The sequence below is a fragment of the Triticum aestivum genome, chromosome 4D (genome assembly GCF_018294505.1).
Source record: "Triticum aestivum cultivar Chinese Spring chromosome 4D, IWGSC CS RefSeq v2.1, whole genome shotgun sequence".
Classification (NCBI taxonomy): Eukaryota; Viridiplantae; Streptophyta; class Magnoliopsida; order Poales; family Poaceae; genus Triticum; species Triticum aestivum.
This window is the reverse complement of record NC_057805.1, coordinates 320,196,316-320,220,558: the sequence shown is the minus strand read 5'-3', so window position 1 is coordinate 320,220,558 and position 24,243 is coordinate 320,196,316. Positions and strand designations below refer to the sequence as shown.

The 24,243-nt window shown below is 46.7% G+C and overlaps 2 protein-coding genes across 2 annotated transcripts; one reads left to right on the top strand and one right to left on the bottom strand.

The window, feature by feature from the left end:
* Positions 1-577: 577 nt before the first annotated feature.
* LOC123097661 (uncharacterized) lies at positions 578-12,024 on the top strand. Its single transcript, XM_044519467.1, has 16 exons — positions 578-871; positions 1,431-1,625; positions 1,914-1,988; positions 2,082-2,246; positions 3,607-3,770; positions 5,225-5,443; positions 7,272-7,398; positions 8,352-8,540; positions 9,063-9,149; positions 9,265-9,419; positions 9,735-9,854; positions 9,953-10,178; positions 10,755-10,814; positions 10,903-11,076; positions 11,167-11,276; positions 11,447-12,024. The coding sequence occupies exons 1-16, from the start codon at positions 686-688 to the stop codon at positions 11,610-11,612; spliced, it is 2,418 nt and encodes an 805-aa protein (XP_044375402.1). The 5' UTR covers positions 578-685; the 3' UTR covers positions 11,613-12,024.
* A 7,159-nt stretch (positions 12,025-19,183) lies between these two features.
* On the bottom strand, positions 19,184-20,680 carry LOC123099959 (UPF0481 protein At3g47200). The gene has a single exon (XM_044521970.1). It carries the CDS (start codon positions 20,591-20,593, stop codon positions 19,289-19,291), a length of 1,305 nt encoding a protein of 434 aa, XP_044377905.1. The 5' UTR covers positions 20,594-20,680; the 3' UTR covers positions 19,184-19,288.
* Between the last annotated feature and the right edge of the window lie 3,563 nt (positions 20,681-24,243).

Sequence of the window (24,243 nt, the reverse complement as noted above, 5' to 3'; positions counted from 1 at the left end):
CAAAGTATAGGTGATCTACCACGAGATCGGATGCGAATCTGTCCCTCTAAGACCCTAACACCTCGGTTTATATAGACACCGGGGGTATCTAGGGTTTACATGATGTCGATTGCATTTAAAGGGCAATCGTGCCGAGGACCATCTCTACGTCTTGGAGTATACGTTAAGTCTTCACGCCATTTCTTCCCGATGTGGCCCACATGAACGAAGCCCACTGATGATAAGCTTAGGAGGGAGGGGGGAGGGTCCTCGGCCCAACCATAGGTCGCGCAACGGACATGTCGAACACCCCTTATCCAGCACTCCGTCAGTGACTATATATGATATGTCAATATTATATAGCCGGCTATACTATTAACCATGCTCTAATACCTGTATTTGTACCTCTTGATGAATAAAGCCTAGCAGATTCTCGAAAAAAGCAGATTTTTTTGTAAAAAAACAGTGTTTCTTTTTACAAAAACAGATCCATCGATCCCGAGTCCACACAAGTCAAACACCACTAATCTCAAAGCGACGACGGCCTAGCCGAGACAGCAAACGCCCGCCCGCACTCGCCGTGGACCGTGTGGTGCCGCCGACCGCTCTGCCCCCTCCTCCGCCTGCCCACTACTGCCTCGTAGCCGGCCACGGCGAAGCTCCCCCAGTCTAGGCGGTTTCCCGCGCCTCTCTTTCCCCGCCTCCCATGGCGCCTCCCCTCCTCCTCCGCATCCTCTTCCTCCTCGCAGTCACCGCCGCCGCGTCGGCAGCGGCGCGGCGAGAGGCGTTCCGTCGGGACCCCGGGCACGAGCACTGGCACCACGGCGCCTTCCACGACGTCGAGGAAAGCGTCCGCGCCGACGTTCGCCGCATGCTCCACACCCGCGCAGAGGTACTCCACTGCCCCCCCACCCCAATCGCCCCGCCACTCCCCCGCTAAACCTCTCCGATCCCCCTCGCGCGTGGCCTCTGCAGACGCGATCTGCGCAGAGTAATTGAGCTCTCGAATGGATCCGATCTCGATCGGCGGTGCGGTGAATACTACTCCCGCGTGTATGGGATCCGCACCTGCCACCGGATTTCGGTTCTCCCCGTCAGTGATATCGAGAGCAATTTTTATTGTGGGACGTGTCAAAATTTCCAATTTTTGAACTTCTAATATATACATGTAGACTCTGGCTGCGAAGATGTGTGACAGTGTTCACGTGGGTTCGCGTTACGAATTATGCCTGGGACTTGGGGCACCGTAGATTAAATTGTGCCTTACATTAGTTAATCGGTTGCCATGGTCATACTGGTGCTCGTATAACCAGGAGAACTGAGCAAACAGTAGTGATGTATCTGTAATCATTCCCTATTTCTCTGCTCATATCTCTGTTTGTTCCAAAACATGTGTGGTGTTACTTTATTAAAGATTGAACTTCTATAAACACATTCGGGGAATTTTGCAGGTTCCATTTCAAGTGCCCCTCGAGGTTAACGTTGTTCTGATTGGTTTCAACGGTGATGGAGGGTATAGATACCCTTTGGATGGGCACAAGCTTGAGCAATTCCTAAAGATGAGCTTTCCACTCCATAGGCCCTCTTGTTTCGAGACAGGGGAGCCAATTGATATTGAGCACCATATCATGTATAATGTCATAGCGGTAAGGCTTCATTTACGATGGTTATGTACATGGTTTTTGAGTCGCTGATTAGTCGCTGTATAGTCGCCGACTAATCGCCAAGTCGTTTTCTAGAAATCAGGGCGACTCGCGACTATACAGCGACTTATGGCGACTATAGTGCGACTTGGGTCGACTAATCGCCGAGCCGCAGGGCTGGCGGCCACTTGACTAGTCGCGACTCAAAAACCATGGTTATGTAGATTACTTTTTCCAACATGTAGGTCTTGTTTTCATCCAGTGATATTACTGAAATTATTGCTTCATTAGGCTGGACAACCAGAGCTTATTTCGCTTGAGAAGTCACTGAAGGAGGCTATGGTTTCTGCAGGAACTGCGAGAGAGGTAGAAATATGTTATTTCCCTACAAAAGTATCTTTAAACGCTGTTCAGATCTTGATTGACACAAGACATGACACTAACTATTTTGTCCCCCAGAGTGAATATGGTAGGGAATTCCCTCTCTTTGAGGTAGAAGCAACTGTAGTGGAACCTACATTCGAGAGGCTATACTCATTTATTTTTGATATGGAGCCTGGTCGCTCTGCAACTGAGATGGATAGGCCTGTACCTGTTGCAATATTTGTTGTTAATTTTGATAAGGTACGTACACCTATATATTGTTCTATATAAAATACTTTTCTAATTCATTTCACACCTGCATGCAAATTATAGCTATTATTCGTGTGTAGACTTGTAGTCTTTTGGAAATACTGAGTAAACAGCCTAATTCTTCTGGTTGTTTATTTTCCTATTACTATTTGAGGGAAACAGAAGAGCCCTACTGAAATTATTTTAAAGTTATTATACAAAAAATAATACATAAGAAGAGAAAGGAAAAGAAGGTAACCAGTGGGAGTTGCATTCTGAATGTGAATTATACTCACTATCCTTAAAAAACACTCTCACTTTTAACAGATCCAAGCCAAACAATTTCCTCCATCTAAATTTGTTTGATGGTATAATTAAATAATTAATGTGTTTCTTTGTAACTACATATGCAGGTAGTCTGCGGTTAACAAAACTTTGAATAGTATTTTAGATAGAGATAGTCATGCTCATGCAACATCCTTAGACTACCCACAGTGGGAGTAACATAGGTAGTAACATCACACATATCTAGATAAAATAGATGATGTGGCAAGCAATAAATGAAGAAAGAGAGACATGTAGTAACATAGCTAGTTACTACTAGTATGAGTAACATCACACATATCAAGGCAAGATGAGTCTATAGCATAATAAATGAAGTATTGCATGTTACCACAAATATGTTACTCCCCACTATAGAGGTAGTAACATAGAGTAGTAACATGGGCATGTTACTACTCTATGTTACTACCCACTGTGGCTAGTCTTAGCCTTCTCTAAAAATTGGAGCATATGCATAGATGAGTCCCAAAAGACATTGATAAGAGCCCAACAATCCTTAGTAAACTGGCCAGAGACAAAATATGCATACAATTATTCTTTTAGAATGTAGGGGACCCTGCTGAAATACGACAGAAACTGCACAGAAGGTATTACAAAGGAAAATAAGTTGATTCAACAAGTGGGAGTTTCATGACTTTCATCCTGAACTATATTCACTTTGCTTAGAAGAACAATACCCTCACATTTTCACAAGTTCTAACAGATTCAGGTCGAACGATTTATCCATCTCAATTTGTTTGATGGATATTATAAAATATATCGTTTATTGTAATTATATATGCCAGCAGCCAATGGTTATCAACACCTCGAACAACATTTAAGATAAAGATAGTCATGCTCAGGCAGCATCCTTAGCCTTCTGTAACAATAGGAAAATATGCAAAAGGACTCCCAAAAGACATTGATAAGAGCCCAGCAATCATTAGTGAATCCAGAAAGAAAACATGGGATTCAATGTCCATCCTTGTATCTTATATACAATTATACTTGGAGAACAGTAATCAACATTGACAAAGCTCTTCCTTGGCAGGTCAGAATGGATCCTCGGAACAAAGGAGTTGATCTTGACAGTTTAATGTATAGTAAAATTAATGGACTGACAGAACAAGAGCTAAAAAAGCAAGAAGCGGATTACATCTACCGTTACCGGTACAATGGAGGTGGAGCAACTCAAGTTTGGCTGAGTTCTGGAAGGTAATAGTTATTATACTATTTTTTCGTTACGACTTGCAAGAAACCTTGACGGTCAAGAATTTACATTTTTAACTCACTAAATATGACAACCCTTCAGCCCAGTACATCATTGCAAGAGCGATATGAAGCGTAATCTGGAGAGAAAAACCATACCAATATTCCTATTCTACTTGCTGCTTCATTGCATTGCACTTGTCCTGCCAGATGATTCCTTTTTTGTTTTCACGATCATTTCTGTTTCGTTATTTATACCATTAGATTCATGTGCTGTCACTTTCTTCCTTAATGTGTACACCTTCCTCCAAGATATAAGGCATATTTTGTCTTTTTAAGACAAGGTTTTGACCAACAATTGCTTCGTTAGTATGTGGTTTATGTGACATGAGATTATTGTGACTAGATTTATTTTCAACAATATAAATTTATTTATAACTTTCATTCTGCATCACATAAACTACATATTAACTTACTAATCATTGTCAAAGGCTTGTCTTGACGGATTAAAGTGCACCCTATATTTTGAAATGAAGGTAGTACGTTAGTTTTTAATGGCAATGATCTTTCTGCCCCAGCAGTGGGGATTGCAAAAAGTTTTATCCCCTTGTTTTCAGTCAAAAAATAACATCCTACTGAACCTGGCATCCGTTTTCCAAAGGGGGTAGTTTGCCCAAAGGGCCAAGGATGTGCTTTGTAGTGGAAATAATGCCAGACCATCTTTACTCAGCATCACTTTTTTTTAATGGGACCTGTAGGGGAGGCCCTGACATTTACTCAGCTTCACTTAAAAAGATAAAGCATATTCACTTTTTTCTTGTTGCTTGGTTGTTAGTAAGCTAGCTATCAGGGCTGCAAATCCTGGCAGGAATCGGCCATTTCCCATCATTTTAGGTGACCCCAACTTGACCTGGTATTTGTAAACTAAACGAAATTTGGATTAACTATATGCTACTTTGGAGGTAAGCATACAGGAGTGATTATGGGATATGAAGGAACACCACTTACGGAATATATACAAAGAGAAAAAAACTGATATAATGACTAGGCCAGGAAATAATTGGTCTCTGATGTCAAGGGTTAAACAAAAACAGAAGTTTGTACCCTGGTTGCCATGACTCGTTGAATTACATATCATAGATTATTTTATGTGCATAATTTTTTTCCGCCAAGACTTGAGAGTTTCATGCTTAGTATTAACTGTTACATGGTAGAGCTATTTTCTTTTATCATGCCCTAAAATAGTTTAATAGAAAGAGTGTCATGCTGTACTATTAACTGTTACTCCCTCCGTCCCAAAATAAGTGTCGCTGATTTAGTACAGCTTTACTAAATCAGCGACACTTTGGGACGGAGGGAGTACATGTTAGAGCTATTGTCTTTTATCATGCCCTAGAATAGTTTAACAGATTGCAGCTAAGTAATGAATCCTCTAAATGATGACTTGCTGCTCCTTGCAGATTTGTTGTAATAGATCTGTCAGCAGGCCCTTGTACATATGGGAAAATAGAAAGTGAAGAAGGCAGTGTTAGTTATAGGTCAATGCCGCGGCTGTCAAATATAATCTTCCCAAGAGGACTTGCTGCTCCAAGTGCCAGTTCAACACAAGATATTTTTGTTGGGCAGCTTGCAGGTTTAATTTCAACCACCATTGAGCACGTAATAGCTCCTGATATCAGGTATTACTGAAAATTTCTGTTATTCATAAAACATTATATATGAATCGAACTTCTGCTCCCAGTAATAGCTCATGTTAGTTATAGAAAAAAATCAGTGATGAATAACTGAAATATCATATATTTTATGTAGGCTAGATAATTGCCCATGCGTTGCAACAGGGGCACAAATATTTATACACAATCACCATGTTTTACCTGTCATTTATTGTTAAGGTGATTAAGTGCTAAAAATAGACTTTAGCTACCAATTGAATCAGTACTTATTGACTTACCAAAAGAAATGATTTTATTTGGTAAACCAGTAAGATGTGGGACATGCGGACAGCTGAGGTGGTTTAAAAAAAATGGTGAGAAAAAGGCATAACTGGAAGTGGAGGTGGGGTGAGGAGGGAGGGCGAACGAAAATACCGTAAGACAGAACCTTACGTATTTTTTAAGTAGGAGAGATTGACAAAGTTAATAGACAACCACAATACGGCCGAGGCGATTCGATGCCCAGGCTCAGCTGCACCCGCGATGAACAGAAAATACAAAAAAAATACTAGAAAAATTCAAAACATTCTGATTTTTTTTCATGGAAGATAATTCGGTGTGTGAGGTGCGCTCCAAATTTCAGATCATTTGGACAACTGAGTAGCTCTTGGCAAAAAAATAATAATTTTGGGGTCTGTGAAAAAGTTTACTGTTCATGTATTGTTCTGACCCAATTTGTCTTCTTTGCTGAGAGCTACTCATATGTCCAAATGATCTGAAATTTTGGAGTGCACCTCACGCACCAAATTATCTTCCATGGAAAAAAAACCTGATTTTTTTGAATTTGTTTTGTATTTTTTGTGAATTTTCTCTTCACCGGGTGCAGATGAGCCTGGGCTCAGAAATGGATATTCGATCACAATAACTATTTTTTTGTCTGAAGTATTTCACTTTCTCTCCAAAAAAATAATTCACTTGTCTCTCTAGATCTCAACAAAAGTTCTCTCTCTAAAATAAATTCACTTCTCAGCATATTCACAGAGAAGTAAAGTCTTATAATTGTTTATAGAGGGAGTATTTAATAAAGCAGAAGTTACACAGGAATCGGGAACAAGTTAAATCACGTCAGTACCTGAGTACGGTCTTCTGTGTCTTCAGTTCCTTGCGCACATCTTGCCCACTTGGAGCCTGTAGCATAAACTAGGTTACCTTGTTTTCGTTTCTGCATTTTATCACGCATCCTTGCAAAAGAGATGTTCATTTGGTTTGTTTTGTCATCTCTTGGCGTGGAAGCCCAGTTTCACAGGCTCAGTTTGCTATTGTTGTGCTGTGCTTTGCATATTTGTAGTGGTGCTGTGAAGTAAGAATCTGTCAAAAGTCTACTACTTTGATTGGCAAATCACATTAAAATTAGATAAAAGCATGTGATCCAATGGCGGCCTTCTTAAATTTGATCTCATAGATTCTTTGAATATATGATAAAGCGGCTCAATAAATGAAATCATAATCCACCCAATGCCAAATGGAGCCTTATTCTAATACGAGCTAAGTTTGTATGCAGTGTTGGAGATTCGAAAATCATTCAAAACTAAACTGTTTATAGTTGAAACGGCAAAACTATGGCACACAATCAATTGACACCAGTTGTACTCCATAGTTCATGTACAGCTGGTTAATCCGTTCTTCTGATTCGTATACTTAGCTTACGATTTCATTTTTTTTTGTGGGGGGGGGGGGGGGGGGGCTATTTTAAGATTGAGTATAGTCTGACACTCTGCAGTGCCATGTCAAGCATTTCAAGCACCAACTGTTCTATCTATCTGCTATTCTGATATCTCCTTTAAAAAAAATCCAGGTTTGAAACTGTTGACATGACATTGAGGTTGCTTGTACCTATCATTGTGCTACAGAACCACAATAGGTACAATATTCTTCAAGCCGGCCACAACAACAGTATAGATGTTAAAGCTATTGAAAGAGAGGTTAGTTGACTTTCTTGCATGAATTATGAATTTATCTTTAGGTGGCTGAAGCCACAGTATTCTGTAGTCAACTCACTAGTTTGTGTTTTGTGTTCATGTACTAGTCAACTAATATGTAGGAGCAGCATTCCGACTGCATATTATTATATGGGCAAAAACATATGTTTGTCATTTACATGAAATAGCATTGCAAATCTCAAGATTGCCAAAAACATTAGCAAATGCAATTTTGCATCTGGAAGAATGACCATGCTAAAAGTAAGATACAAAGTTATGGTTACTCCATTGTACCTTGTTTCATTTGTTGGGAGAAATTGTCCACTTCTAGAAATAGAATAAGGCAAAAATAAAACGCTAAATATATACAATTACAGTGATGTCAGGGGTATTATGGTCCTTTCCTATTGGTCTAGGGCTTGGATGTTTCCTTGAGTCCTTGTAATATATTTTAAACAGTACATTGAGGTGCGAGCAAAGCTTTCTCAATCAGTATTAGTTCCACCGTTGTTGACTGTTAGCTATCATTTCACAATCTGTAGTGCCAATGGGATTTCATTCGGAAAGTCCTTTTGCGGTAATTGTATTGATATAATTGCCTGTGGCAAATCCATGTGAATAGTTTTTTTTACCTAGATCCTGGTAGGAGAAAAGGAAATTGCAAGTATGAAGTGAAGATCTGTCTTGTCACATTGTCCAATTTAGGAAGCTCAAGATCATCATGATTCAATATTGGTTGAAAATGAATAGTAGTACAATCAATATGAAGTACACATGGTTATTGATCAGCGATTTACTAGCCTGGCTGATTTATTAGTGAAAAAAGTATGCTGTGCCTGTTTTGTGCAGTATGAAGTACACATGGTTATTGATCAGAAATCTATGGGGCATATATAAGTCTATACTTTTTAACCTCGTGAACTGAATTGGTAGTACCACCATTCATACTCTTTCAGGTAAAAAAGATGGTCCATGCTGGGCAGGAGGTTATAGTAATTTCTGGTTCGCATGCACTGCATGAGCACGAAAAGTTAGCTGTTGCGGTCTCCAAAGCAATGCGTAGTCATTCTCTTCATGAAACAAAGAGTGATGGTCGATTTCACGTCCGTACCAAAACATACTTGGATGGAGCAATACTCAAAGAGGTATGTTAGATCTTAGCTTCATTCAAATGCATTATGTTGTAATTGCAAGGATATTATTTCCGTTATGGTAGCTTAATAGACCTACTCACCTACAGATCTTGGATGTATGCTTCTTGGGTTGAAGAGGCACTTCTGGAAAAATTAACATGATGTCTTCATCTAATTATATAGCATAAAATATATTTATCCATTTTCCACGTTTAGTAAATATAGGTGCATGAGAGCTTGTCACATGGAGAACTATACGCTAAATTTACCTGGCCTGTTAGCCATGTCTTCCTAATACCGTAAGGATAAAAAAAGACAGCTTTATAATTCGTAATCTTCATGGATCTTCTGCTTGTGCTGGGAGAAGGCTGAATCAAGTGAAAATTATAGACATTTTTGGCAACAGGTGTATAAGACCGTACTGAACGTGTCCCATAGCTTTTATGAAATGGTGAAACCTGAAGCACTACAAAGCAGACTAATTTCTTACATTTCAACTGCAATATTCTGAGGTGGTTATACTAACTGGTACAGGAAATGGAACGTTCTGCCGATGTGCTGTCGGCTGGTTTATTGGAAGTCTCGGATCCTTCCCTCTCAAGTAGATTCTTCCTGAAGCAGGTGTGTAATATTTGCTGTATGAAATACACCGGAATTTTACGTCAATTTCATGAATCACAATACCTGTTTTTTATTACGGGTGTTATCTATGAGAAACAATTTTTGTCAACAACAGCATTGGATGGATGAGCAAGATAATGTACAAGATTCTATCAAGCACAAGCCTATTTGGGAATCTTACATGCCCAGAAATAAGAAAGAAAAGCGAGGAGCTGGAAAAAAGAAACATGGAGCCATGTACAGAACTTATGGAACCAGAGTGATTCCAGTGTAAGCTACTACACACAAAGAGAGCAAGTATAATATTTCAAACTCATATTGTGCTCCTGCAAATAAAAAAAAGATAAAACTGCAAGTGATAAATTAAGAACAATAAGAAGACAAGGGTCACTGTTCACATGGATTTTGTCCTACCGTTTTATTGTAAAATTTGGAAGTTATCAAATTATGCACTCAACAAATGTAAAGTATAATTTGTGCATAGAAGTAGAACTATTCCCAAGATATTTTAAGAACTAAGGTCCTAAGAATGCATTGTTGAGGCAGAAGGTGCACTGCTACTTTTGCTGATTTGTTTTTCAACAGCTTTGTATTATCATTGGCTGATTTTGATGCTGAGCTTATGATGGAAGAGGAAAGCCTTGTTTGGACAAGTAAAGATGTTGTCATTGTATTGGAGCATAACAATAAAATGATTCCTCTAAGGTATGTTAAACTTTTCTGTAAAGAAAAAAACGTTCTACTGATTCCTGCACAGCATGAGTTCAAGTTGCTGCTGTGTTTAAGCCTCCCTTATGTTGCAGCTACGTGTCAGAAACAACTAGGCAGTTTGCGTATCCATCTCTAGCACAGCGTCACATCTTGGCTGGTTTGGCTTCCGCAGTTGGAGGTCTGAGTGCACCGTATGAACGGGCATCACGTATTCATGAAAGACCAATTGTGAACTGGCTATGGTCTGCTGGTTGTCATCCTTTTGGACCATTCTCAAACTCCTCTCAGATCAGTCAAATCCTTCAGGACGTTGCACTGGTAATGTCAACCAACAATACCTTTTTTATTTCCCTTAAATAATGTACAATGAGAGGAGCAGGGGAGGGAGATAAATGCTCATATGTAATAGTGAGGCACCGTCAGAATACTTGTTCATGCTTTCTATGGTCTGTACATTGCACTGGAACAGAAACTGTGAAACCTCGAGCTCAGGCCCGCTATACACCCATTGCTTCTTCCCCTCCATGGGCCAGTTTCTGATAATTATTCCACGTGTGTTGGGAGCATGCTAGGTTCGGTATTTATTTTCTCTGCTGTTCCGTTGCCATTTATGTCCACAAAAGCTGGGTATATGCGTAAATCATTATCACGATTCTGTAATCACCATCACCAGGTTTCCATTTTAACCAATATAAATTCTGGTTCAAACACGGGTTTCTGGACCTGTGTCAACATACATGCGTAGCATAGACATCAAAATGCATTGGTAGTGCAATTATTGATAGTAAAATGCGTCTTTACCGGCTTTTGCAACCCATTTAAACTGGCATGTACAACCTTAGTGTCAGCTGTTGTCATATTCATTTGTGACAATTTTTGTTTTTTAATGTGCAGAGAACTACAATCTATGCCCGGGTTGATGCAGCTCTTCGCAAAATAAGGGACACGTCAGAGGTCCTTTGACATTCAATTGAACCTCATCATTTGGTTATTTTCTTGACGTGCACGACAAACTAAAACTGTGGTTTGATGTTTGTTGCAGTCCGTTCAATCATTTGCGTCAGATCATCTTAAGACGCCATTAGGAGAACCTGTCAAAGGTAATAAAAACAAGTCTAGCACTGAGTTATGGGTAGAGAAATTCTATAAGAAGGTGACCACAATGCCGGAGCCTTTCCCCCATGGCCTTGTTGAACGTTTAGAAGAGTACCTGGATGTAAGTACATGTTTCATACACTGCATCAGTCTACTTCAGTGTGGAAGTTCTGTCTGGACCTGATTTGCTTTTCTGTTCGCACCATTTCAGAGGCTTGAGGAACAACTTGTGGATCTATCTTCATTGCTCTATGACCACCGTCTGGTTGATGCTTCTCAAAACAGTTCCGACATCCTTCAGAGCACTATATTTACAGAACAGTATGTTAACTTTATCTCCATGTCGCCAGTCCCCAACTAGCTATTCTGCCTTCACTCCTTGTACCGTTAAACCTTGTATAGAAAAGAACATTTAATTGTTTTTTGGTGATTTATTTGCTCCATATTTACCCTTTCTTTGGAATCATTCTTACAATTTTTTGGTTGGGCAGGTATGTAGAACGTGTTCTTTCTGCGGAGAGAGACAAGATGAAGTGCTGCAGCATTGAATATAGTCACCCGAAACAGTCATCCCAGGCTTTTGTCTATGGAGGGATCCTTCTGGCTGGATTTCTTGTCTACTCATTGGTTATTTTCTTCTCTTCACCAGTTCGATAACTCGCGCAACCACTGGATAAGGCGGTTAAAGATTTTCTCTATGATGACATGATGGGTATGTCAAGGACGACGTCTGGATGAAGCCATGAACTAACGTTGTGTGGTAGACTATTAGTTAGGGCTTATGTCTTCAAAAAGAAAAGAAAAAAAAAATTAGGGGCTATGTCGGATTGTAGCACAATTTTGTCTATGAGATTGTTATTTTTAGGAATCTCCATGTGGCATGTACTACCTCCGTATCAAAATAGAAGACGTTTTTTGTAGGCTAAAACTAGCATTCAAAAACGTTTAACTTTTTGCTACGGAGGTAATATCCGATTATGGGCTCACTTGTCAGTGTGCAACGATTTACCGTGTAGTATATATAGAGATACAAGACAATATCACAGCCGCCTTTCATGGTGTGAGTAAACGCTTTCTCTTTTGTTTTATCAATACATCGGACATTCGTTTTTCTGTTTTTTTGGTGGAGAGAGTTTCCCGCCTATTGTGCTTAGAGCAACTATAGCGGAGTTCTTACATCTGCCGCCTCCAAAACGTTTTTGTTTTGGAGGATGCTCCTTTTTTTTAGGCTGTGGAGCTTGTGCGCAAAGCTGCAAACACATGGTCTGTCATGTGGGGCGCTGCGTACAGGCGCGGGCCACGCGCCCAGGAGCAGCAGCCGACGGCCACAGCTGGCGAGGCGTGATCGGGGCAAGGAGTCCTAATCCGTATACATTGGTTCCTAGAGTCCAGGAGTAGTTTGTTAGGCATAGTTTTCAGTTTGTTAGCAGCCCATGAGGCCTTTATATATCGTGTAATCTGCACCCTTTGACGGCAGGCAATAAATCATTATTTCCTATCTCTTTCTCTACTCCTAATCTCATCTCCTGCGCCATTGAGCAGTTAGGCAAAAACCCTAGCGCTCCTATCAACCGAGACTACGAACTACGTAGTCGAGGTCCGGCTGTCTTGGGCACCGAGGTCCTTGACAACTTGGTATCGGGTTCCAGGCGTTCCTCTTCCTCGTCCACGCCTCCGCAGCCCGCCTCCACCCCTGCGTCCGCGCCAAGCCCACCTCCATCACCACCATCCGCCGTCGCCTCGGTTACTTCCGCCATGGCAGAACCAACCACCGCTGATTTGGCCAAGATGATCGAGGCCTTGACTGCAACGGTGGCGTCCCTGCAGACGTCTGTCGCCGCACTGCAGAAGGAGAAGTCCGCCTCCTCGTCGGGCGCTGACGGGGCCCACGATGGGCAGCACCACAACGATCGACCACCCCGGTTTCAGAAGATGGACTTCCCCAAGTTCGACGGCAAGTCCGACCCTCTCGCATTCATCAACAGATGCGAGTCCTTCTTCCATCAACAACGGATCGCCGAGGAGGAGAAAGTGTGGATGGCGTCATACAATCTCGAGGGTACTGCCCAACTGTGGTGTATGCAGGTCCAGCGCGACGAGGGCACACCTCCGTGGCGCCGCTTCACCGAGCTGCTCAATCTCCGCTTCGGGCCACCTCTGCGCGCTAACCCGCTGGGCGAACTGATGGCGTGCAAGCGCACGACGTCCGTCGTCGACTTCCAGGAGCGGTTTGAGGCGCTCCTTCCCCGGGCAGGCTTCTTATCGGAGACACAGAAGGTTCAGATCTTCACCGCGGGACTCCAGCCACCCCTCAGCCTCGACGTGGAGATCCACAACCCGCAGTCCCTCGCCGTCGCCATGAGTCTCGCCCGCAAGTTGGAGCTGCGCGACCAGTGCGCGCTCGCCTCCGCGCCACCGGTTCGTTTTTAGCAGATGGGCATCCTGCCGGCGCCCGTACCACGCCTCGCGCCCCCCGCACCGGCACCACCAGCCGCACCCCAGCCTGCCCCCGTTCTGCCGGAAGGGCACCAAATCAAACGCCTGTCACAGGCGGAGATGGAGGAACGCCGTCGCCTGGGCCTCTGCTTCAATTGTAATGAGAAGTTTGGCAGGGGCCACAACCGCGTGTGTCAGCGCATCTTTCTCCTCGACCTGGCGCCAGACGACGACGACGACGATGCGGCCTCCACCACCGCTGATGCCTCGCAGGCCGACCCTCGGATCTCGCTCCACGCAATCTCCGGCGTGCGCACGAGCGAGACCATGCAGATGCATATCACACTCGGGGGTGTCTCCCTCCTCGCCCTGATCGACTCTGGCTCCACCCACAACTTCATCGCCGAGGAGGCGGCCGCCCGTGCTAGGGTGCATACCTCGCCGTGTCCTTCCACATCGACCAAGAGGCGTTCTCGGAGGATTTCCTCGCCTTGCCGCTCGCGGGCTACGACGTCGTCCTGGGCACGCAGTGGCTTGCGACGCTTGGACCGATCCTGTGGGATTTCCGCACCCTCTCCATGACGTTCTGGCGGGAGGGCCATCGGGTGTGCTGGCGCGACATTGCAGGACCGGCTGGACTAGCCCTGAAATCATGCAGCGGCCGTGACTTCCTCGACGCCATCATCACCGAGTTCGACGCCATCATCACCGAGTTCGACGGCATCTTCGCCGAACCCTCCGGCATGCCACCACCCCGCGGCCGCGACCACGGCATCACCCTGCTGCCCGGTTCCGCTCCGGTGGCCGTCCGTCCGTATCGCTACCCGGCCGCACACAAGGACGAGCTGGAGCGTCAGTGCGCCGCCATGCTCGCCCAGGGCATCATCCGAGCGAGTTGTTCCGCATTCTCCTCGCCGGTACTGCTGGTCCGCAAGCCCGACGGGTCCTGGCGCTTCTGCATCGACTACCGCGCCCTGAACGCCATCACCGTCAAGGATGCGTTTTCGATCCCGGTGGTGGACGAACTCCTCGACGAGCTCCGGCGCGCTCGTTTCTTCACCAAGCTCGACTTGCGCTCCGGCTACCACCAGGTGCGGATGCGCGCAGAGGACATCCCAAAGACCGCCTTATGCACCCACGACGGCCTCTACGAGTTCCTGGTGATGCCGTTCGGCCTCTGCAACGCGCCGGCGACGTTCCAGGCACTCATGAACGATCTGCTGCGGCCGTACCTGCGCCGTTTCGTTCTCGTCTTCTTCGACGACATCCTCATTTTCAGTGAGACGTGGGCCGACCATCTCCGACATGTGCGCACCGTCTTCACCGTCCTGCACCAGCACCGGCTCTTCGTCAAGCGATAGAAATGCGCGTTCGCCGTTGAGTCGATCTCCTACCTGGGTCACACCATCTCCGCTGCAGGAGTGACCATGGACCCGGAAAAGGTGCAGGCAGTGGCCGACTGGCCGCAGCCACGCTCGGCGCGCGCGGTCCGGGGGTTCCTCGGCCTTGCGGGGTACTACCGCAAGTTTGTCAAGGAGTTTGGCGTGGTCGCCGCGCCCCTAACGGCCCTCCTTCGCAAGGACGGCTTCTCCTAGTCGCCGGAGGCGGCAGCAGCTTTTACCGCCCTCAAGACGGCGGTCACCACGGCTCCCGTCCTCGTGTTGCCGGACTTCACACGGCCGTTCATCGTCGAGTGTGACGCCTCTACGTACGGCTTCGGGGCCGTCCTTCTCCAGGACCAGCACCCGGTGGCTTTCTTTAGCCGGCCGGTCGCGCCTCGTCACCGTTCCCTGGCAGCATATGAACGGGAACTCATCGGCCTGGTGCTCGCTATTCGTCATTGGAGACCATACCTCTGGGGCCGCCAATTTGTGGTAAAAACTGATCACTACAGTCTCAAATTCCTCCTTGACCAGCATTTGGCAACCATTCCGCAGCACCATTGGGTCGGCAAACTACTGGGGTTCGACTTCACCGTGGAGTACAAGGCCGGTAGTACAAACACGGTGGCGGACGCCCTTTCCCGCCGCGACACGGAGGAGACGACGGTCATGGCGATATCGGTTCCTCGCTTCGACTTCATCGATCGCCTACGGCAAGCTATGTCAACCGACCCGGCGCTCGTCGCGCTGCGTGAGGATATCACGGCGGGCACGCGGCAGCTGCCGTGGTCGCTCTCCGACGGCCTCGTCACTTTCAACGGCCGCCTCTACATTCCGCCGTCATCCCCCACTACTCCAGGAGCTCCTCACCGCAGTGCACGACGACGGGCACGAAGGCGTCCTGCGCACGCTACATCGTCTCCGCCGCGACTTCCACGCGCCTAACCTTCGCAAGACGGTGCAAGAGTATGTCTGCGCCTGCGGTACTTGCCAGAGGTACAAGTTCGAGCACTTGCACCCCGCCGGTCTGCTGCTTCCGCTGCCGGTGCCCACGGGCGTGTGGACTGACGTCGGCATCGACTTCGTGGAAGCGCTCCCTCGCGTGGGCGGGAAGTCCGTCATCCTCACCGTGGTGGATCGCTTCAGCAAGTACTGCCACTTCGTGGCGTTGGCCCACCCGTACACGGCGGAGTCGGTGGCACAGGTGTTCTTCGCCGAGATCGTGCGCCTCCATGGCGTTCCGCAGTCCATGGTCTCTGACCGCGACCCCGTCTTCACCTCGGTTTTTTGGCGAGAGCTCATGCGTCTCACCGGGACGAAGCTGCACATGACGTCGGCGTTTCATCCTCAATCAGATGGCCAAACGGAGGCTGCTAACAAGATCATTGTTATGTACCTGCGTTGCCTCACAGGGGATCGTCCGCGGCAGTGGCTACGGTGGCTTCCCTGGGCCGAGTACATCTACAACACCGCCTACCAGACAGCGACCCAAGAAACTCCGTTCAAGCTCGTGTATGGCCGCGACCCTCCCACTATTCGCTCTTACGAGCCAGGCGACATGAGGGTGGCGGCAGTGGCCAAGAGCATGGCGGAGCGCGACGAGCTACTCGCTGACGTCCGCTATCGTCTACAGCAGGCGCAGGCGGTCTACAAGTCCTACTACGACAGACGCCATCGCGACGTTCGGCATGTCGTCGGCGATTGGGTGTGGCTTCGTCTTCGCCAGCGCGCCGCGTCTTCTCTCAACTTGCCAACCAGGGGCAAGCTCAAGCCACGCTTCTACGGGCCGTACCGCATCTCGGAGGTTGTCAACGACGTCGCCTACCGCCTTGAGCTTCCGGCGCGCTCGCGCCTCCATGACGTGTTCCACGTGGGCCTCCTCAAGAAGTTCTTCGGCACGCCTCCAACTGCACCGCCGGGTTTGCCTCCGATCCACAATGGTGCGGCTGTCCCGGAACCAGAACGCGGACTCGTTCACGCCTAGCACGTGGCGTTCGCCAGCTCCTTGTCCACTGGAAGGGCGAGGCTGCATCATCGGCAACATGGGAGGATCTTGACAGTTTCGTCGAGCGCTACCCCGCTTTTCAGCTCGAGGACGAGCTGCTCGTCGAGGGGGGGAGAGATGTCATGTGGGGCGCTACGTACAGGCGCGGGCCACGCGCCCAGGAGTAGCAGCCGACGGCCACAGCTGGCGAGGCGTGATCGGGGCAAGGAGTCCTGATCCGTATACATTGGTTCCTAGAGTCCAGGAGTAGTTTGTTAGGCATAGTTTTCAGTTTGTTAGCAGCCCATGAGGCCTTTATATATCGTGTAATCTGCACCCTTTGACGGCAAGCAATAAATCATTATTTCCTACCTCTTTCTCTACTCCTAATCTCATCTCCTGCGCCATTGAGCAGTTAGGCAAAAACCCTAGCGCTCCTATCAACCGAGACTACGAACTACGTAGTCGAGGTCCGGCTGTCTTGGGCACCGAGGTCCTTGACATGGTCGCTATATATTATGGCTCAAGGGCAGAGTCTGTATGTAAATATGGCGATGGGACGTTGGATGGCGATTTTGCTAGCTCCAAAACGGTCGTATGGTGGTTAATCTGCTAGCGTTGCTCTTAGTTCGTTCCCTGGACTGCAACTATCTTAGATCACAGTGAACCCTGGAGTGGAATATTTTGATTATTTTTTCTTACTGGGAGTTGACACTGATCTCATGGTCCACCAGTCAATGTAATACCTTGTTTTTCTTTTCTTCAAGGAAAAGAGAGCATTTTTCTGGGGTAAAAGAGAGCATTAATGCTTACTCAGAAACATGAACACAACCATTAGGGACACAAATATACATCCTTATTTAACAAATCATTAGCTTGATATGCATAGTTAGAACTTCCTTTTTGTATTACTTTAATGACCATGTAATTTCTCTCTTTAAAAAAAAGCTTAGATTCACCCGGCTGATAACTCTTTTGCGCTTCGATTGCCTCTGTGGCCATTGGATTCGAGTTTGCGTCGACTGCCTCCGTGCCATCGGATTTGAGTTTGATAGGACGGCCTCTGGCCGCAACAAGGCTCCTGTTGCAATATGCTGAGTGCAATAGGAGCCTTGTTGGTTGTTGCAAAAGATGACACACCTCAGTAGGAAAAAAAAAGGAAGAAAAAAAATAGTTTAACAAGGAGCGCAACAAGGCTCATGTTGTAAAGCGCCGAATATAATATGAGTGTTGTTGCAAAGGCTGAAGCACATCAACACTAAAAAGGAGAAAAACTAGCATGGAGCGCAATCAGGCTCATGTTGCAAAGCGGCAAGTGCAACATGAGCCTTTTTTTTTACAAAGGTACGGCTGCGGGCAAGGTGTATATATATATAGACACACACGATTATGTAAGTTGTGTTCTTATTTAAAGAAGTGCAACGTCTATATTAGAGCAATTCACACAATTTCCCTAAAAAACTTTATGTAAAAGTGCTTTTATAGGATGTCTGTAAATTCTAGAAGTTTCTGAGACCTATTTTTGTCAGATCTCGTAAACTCTTCCCCTAAATCTCTTTTTATTTTATTTTTCATTAAAAAAACTAGATAATGCTCTAGGGCCCGCTAGTCAGTGACATGACGGCATTCCGGCAGGTCGGCGGGGCACATCGACGCGTCGGCTTTCCGGCGGCGTGGTGGCTTTCGCGATGGCGCGCCGGCTTACCGGCGGCGCGGCGTGAAGTTTCAGGTGGTTACTTTGCTGCCAAATGTTTACGGGAAGCAAAACTTCGCGTGTACCAAAGGAAAGTTAAGGTCAAGTTTACAAGATCCTGCAATTTATTCCATGTTTACGGGATCTGTTGGCGACGTTTTTGCCCAAACTTTTTCTGAACGGTAGTTATTTTATGGATACGGGATCCGTAGGAATTACTCTCAGCACTACAAAATCTTTGGTAGCATCTTACCTAATACTCCTAATATTAGTCACTGGATTAACAAAAATAAATGGCTTGTATCAATCAATTTAGAAGTGTCCTAAAAGAGCTTATTAATTACACCCATCAAATGGAGTAATTGCCCTATATAAGATGTATTTGTTTTTTATAAAATTCCACAATGTAAGATGCATTTTATCTATTTTTTGAAATTCTGTTTTCAACCCTCTAGAAAAAGAAAGTATCTCTCTCCCGATTGCATATATCTTTCTTTGGAGAGAAGAAAAGAAAAGTGTCTCTCTCCTGATTGCGTGTATCTCTTCATTTTTCTAGACTAAATGATTTACTTACACTAACCAGTGATTTGGCCAAGGTTATTTTCATCCTAAATTATGCATAATTATGTGTCTTGTTCACCGTGCCGAAAATAATAGACCTTACAATGAAGGGAGTACATCTTATATTTTGTGACAGGAGAGAGTAGAGTAACCATTGGGGAAAAAAAGAGTAGAACAGAAGAAGGAAACGTATTGTCATGTATAGAGAACAAACAAAGTGGTGGAGATCGACTTGATAATAGTCGAGCAAAGAATCAGCTACGTGCGCACGCATCGGTCATCGGCTCCACTGGCAGTGCTCTCGGATGTCTCGGAACAAGCAGGCGAGCAGGTGGCGGTCGTAGTCCATGGTCGTGTACTGCACCACGTGGCTGAAGTACCTGACGGCCTCGTCGTGGGTGACCATGCAGTGCATGACGCCACACCGCCGGAGCACCTCCACGTCCCTCGTCGTGTTCACCAGGGACCCCACTAGCGCCACGAACCCCGTCACCAGGTTGCCCCCGTCCAGCTGCCTGGCGGCGCGGCCGCCGCCCTGCTCGAACGCCACCAGGTTGGCCAGCAGCACCTTGGCGGCCTCGTCCACCACGAACGCCGGCATGTGCAGCACGCCGTAGCGGAAGCTCACGTCGAACATGTCGCGCGGGGTCGCCTTCCTCTTGAACGTCACGCCGGCCTCCTCCATCTTGGCCGCTTGCGGGACCATCGACGTCAGCCGGCCCTTCACGGCGCCGTCGCTGGAGCGCGGGGACGGGACCGGCGATTGCTTCCACACGGCCAGCGACGACGCGCCGTTGGCGTCGGCCTTGCCGTTGTTGCGCCCCTTGGCGTCGCTGGCGTCCGCGGACGCGCTGCGGACGTTGCACTCGTAGTGCAGGTGCAGGAGGTGGTGTATCGTCTTGCCGCTCCGCGGCCGGATGGCGCGGCTCGACGGCAGGTCGCCGGCCAGGGCCTTGCAGAAGATGTCGAGGAGCCCCTCGCTGTCGGGCCCGCCGTCCTCGCCGGGGAAGGCGATGGCGTGCAGCTTCTCGACGACGAAGAAGGGGATCTGGTTCTCGAGCAGGAGGACGTCGTGGTACATGTGCTGCCACGCCCACTTGGCGCCCCCGGGCGCGGCGAGCTGGCCCTCGCCCTTCCGCAGGAAGAACTCGAGCAGGAAGCAGCCGTCGAGCACCAGCATCTCCGCGAAGTCGTCCGCGCCCACGCCGTCGAACCCCTCCGCGTAGCACCGCCGCGCGTCGGCCTCGATCGCGCTCGCGCAGCGCAAGTAGGCGCCCAGCTGGCTGCCGCCGGCTGCCCCCTTCTCGTTTGTCCGCGAGAGGAAGTCGCGCAGGAGGCGCCACTTGTGCTGCTGCGCGGCGGCGAGCCCGGCGCGGCCGTGGTAGTAGGGCCCCACGGACACGAGCTGGGGCTCGTACAGGTCGGGGTGGCGCTCGCGCACGGCCGCGGGGAGGCGGAAGATGGTGTAGGGGTCCTCGGCATCCGCGTGCACCTCGTCCACGCGCCGCTGCATGGCCTCCACGCGCGCGTCGCGGAAGAAGCGGCTCTTCTGGGTCGCCGTCTCGTCGTCCTCCATGGCCATGGATCGAGCGAACGCGCGCACTTGGGGAGGACACAACGCACTACGCGGCGAGGCGCCGGCAAGGGGCTTTAAAGAGGGAAGCGCGCGTCGAAATTGAACGCCGCGGCCACGATCCGAGGATGGGACGCGCTTCACCAACAAAAATGATGGGGCGTCGCGGGAGCTGTACCTCAACTCACCTGGATTGTTACATCGTGTATCTTAGTAGCTTTTTCTTATCGCCGTGTCTAAAACTTCCATGTACCCACGCAGCGTACTTGACGAAATGTGTTTGGAAAAGTTGCATCTCTCCACTCCTAGTCTACGCTAGTCTCGCGTAGACTTTGATTGGACAGGGCAAATTTATGTTAATCCTCAAAAAAAAGGGCAAAATTAAAGTACTACCCAATTTTTGTATATTCGGGATCTCAAAAACCAAAATGGAGCAAAGGAGGACAAAAAAATAATTACTGATGCTTTACAGCTAAACACACACACACACACCGGGAAAGCTTATTTTTAACCGGTCACCATCGCTGATAAATTAGAATACGAGCTTACGCAGCTTCGGCGTGTTTATGGCGGTACGGCAGTGATGATTGTGATGTCAATTTTACTTTGGTCAGTGGTTCTTATATTTCATGTTTACCATACACCTGGACTCTACAGGATTGGGATGTACAAAATCAGTTTGTGAAATCGGTGACGGATGACAAAAATGACTGGTTCGAGTTCAGGCCTTCAAGCGTGGACGGGGTCATAGGCGTGGCAAACAAGAACGGTAAGAAAAAAGTTTTTTTTTTGCGAATGAAAGAAAAAAAGCTTTTTACTTGGCCGCGGAGATGAAGTCGACGTCGTAAGCAGCCTGGCATTTCCATGCATATTTTCCAATGGTGATTAAGTACATTGGTTGTGACGGCTGACGTACACGCACGACGGGGTCGCACGTCAAGGAGTGCCGTTTGGTAGATCATGCTCCGCACCTCGGAGTATGCCACAAGCTCGTCCCATACTGCACACGCACGACCCCATGTTCGATGCCGCCAGTGACATGTTTTCGCGATCACACGCGTCAACTTGTCAACGCGAGCATAGTGTGAATGGGCGGATGCAGGAATCTAGGATGCCCGATGTTTGACGTGAACTCGTACCGAGCAATGTCAAAATATTTATGCATGCCATTGCCATTGTAGAGAGAAAAAGGAAGGGGAAAAAGAAAAAGAAAAGGTGTTGAGTATATTAGCAATTTTTTGATTAATTTAACCCATAAATAATCATGAACATGAATTGACAGAATTAATGACATGCTGATTACGATCTACTCCCTCCGTCCCATAATATAAGACATTTTTACAAGCTAAAACAGCTTGCAAAAACATCTTATATTGTGGGACGGAGGGAGTAGATAAGCACGTGCTATGCATATAGTAGAAACATTTTTTTTAGAAACATCTACGCACATAGCGCTAAGACAGAAAGAAACTGTTGAGACCCTCCTTTTGTGTGTTCCCGCAAGTTTTCTTCCCTAACCCTAGATGGATAAGGCAAACTCTCCCCTACAAAAACTTCGCTGGCAAGCCCGTGGATTCGCCTCCCCTCTACCTGCCACTCCGGTGGCCGGTGGTGGGAGGGGAATCCCGGTGCCTCCGCTCCGGTTAGTAGTTTAGGTTAGGTTTTTTTAGTCTTTGAAGGTGCGGTGCTCGGGCGGATGGCGGCGCTAATTCTTCGAGTTTGTTTTCGGGCTCCGATCCTCCTCGAGTTCGTCCGTCTGGATGTAGCCGACAGAGCTCCGACGTTGATTTATGTCGTCTCTTTGGGGCGGTGAGGTTAGGGTTTCTCGTCTTGTGGCGAGATTGGGTGTCAGATACTTCAGATCTATGCAAGGGTTCAACGGCGATGACTGCTTGGTACTAGCTTGTCGAAGGCTGACCCCTCGGGTGGAGCATATTAGTCATACTCCTCGCCTGTTCATGAACATGATAGAGATCACCCCAATCTCATAGACTGTGACCAGCAGTCGGGCAAATAAAGGTGTGTTCCTCCAAAGATCGCTCTGTAGGATATCATCTTGCTTATATAAGCTTTGGAACCCAGATCCCTTTTTCTCCATAGGCACAATATTACAAATCCATTCAGCATACCTGCAAGGTATAATAAAATTAGCTTTAAGCAAAAGACCGATCTCTTCCTTGATCTGGTCATATATTTTAGGATTAAATCTTCTGTTCGTTTGTTTGTAAGGTTAAAACCGGCCTTTATAGGCAACCGATGCTGCACTAGCTCTCGGCTTAAACCCGACATCTCATGATATTCCCATGCAAAGCAACAAACATATTCTTTCAATAGCTCGATTAACTTAGCTTTATAATCGGCTCTCAAATTTTTGTTTACAAACATCGGCCTAGTAATTGAACCATCTCCAATATTGATAACCCACAAGTATAGGGGATCGCAACAGTTTTCGAGGGTAGAGTATTCAACCCAAATTTATTGATTCGACACAAGTGGAGCCAAAGAATGTTCTCAAGTATTAGCAATTGAGTTGTCAAATCAACCACACCTGAAAGACTTAATATCTGCAGCAAAGTATTTAGTAGCAAAGTAGTATGGAAGTAACGGTAACGGTGGCAAAAGTAATAGTAGCAGTTTTGTAGCAATCGTAACAGTGGCAATGGAAAAGTAACTTAGCAAAGATCAATATGAAACGAACTCGTAAGCAATGGATCAATGATGGATAATTATGTCGGATGACATTCATCATGCAACAGTTATAACCTAGGGTGACACAGAACTAGCTCCAATTCATCAATATAATGTCGGCATGTATTTCGAATATAGTCATACGTGCTTATGGAAAAGAACTTGCATGACATCTTTTGTCCTACCCTCTCGTGGCAGCGGGGTCCTAATGGAAACTAAGGGATATTAAGGCCTCTATTTAATAGAGAACCGGACCAAAGCATTATCACTTAGTGAATACATGAACTCCTCAAACTACGGTCATCACCGGAGGTGTCCCGACTATTGTCACTCCGGGGCTGCCGGATCATAACACATAGTAGGTGACTATAACTTGCAAGATAGGATCAAGAACACAAATATATTCATGAAAACATAATAGGTTCAGATTTGAGGTCATGACACTCGGGCCTTAGTGACAAGCATTAAGCATAGCAAAGTCATAGAAACATCAATCTTAGAACATAGTGGATACTAGGGATCAAACCCTAACAAAACTAACTCGATTACATGATAAATCTCATCCAACCCATCACCGTTCAGCAAGGCTATGATGGAATTACTCACGCACAGCAGTGAGCATCATAAAACTGGTGATGGAGGATGGTTGATGATGATGATGTCGACGATTTTCCCTCTCCGGAGCCCAAAACGGACTCCAGATCTGCCATCCCGAGTAAGAACTGGAGGTGGTGGCGGCTCCGTATCGTAAAACGCGATGAATCCTTCTCTTTGATTTTTTTCTCCCCGAATATGAATATATGGAGTTGGGGTTGAGGTCAGTGGAGGTCCAGGGAACCCACAAGGCAGGGGGCGCGCCCCCCACCCTTGTGGGCAGTTGGTGGGTCCCCCTCGGTTGATTCTTTCACCAATATTTTTTATATATTCCAAAAATATTCTTCGTGGTTTTTCAGGTCATTCCGAGAACTTTT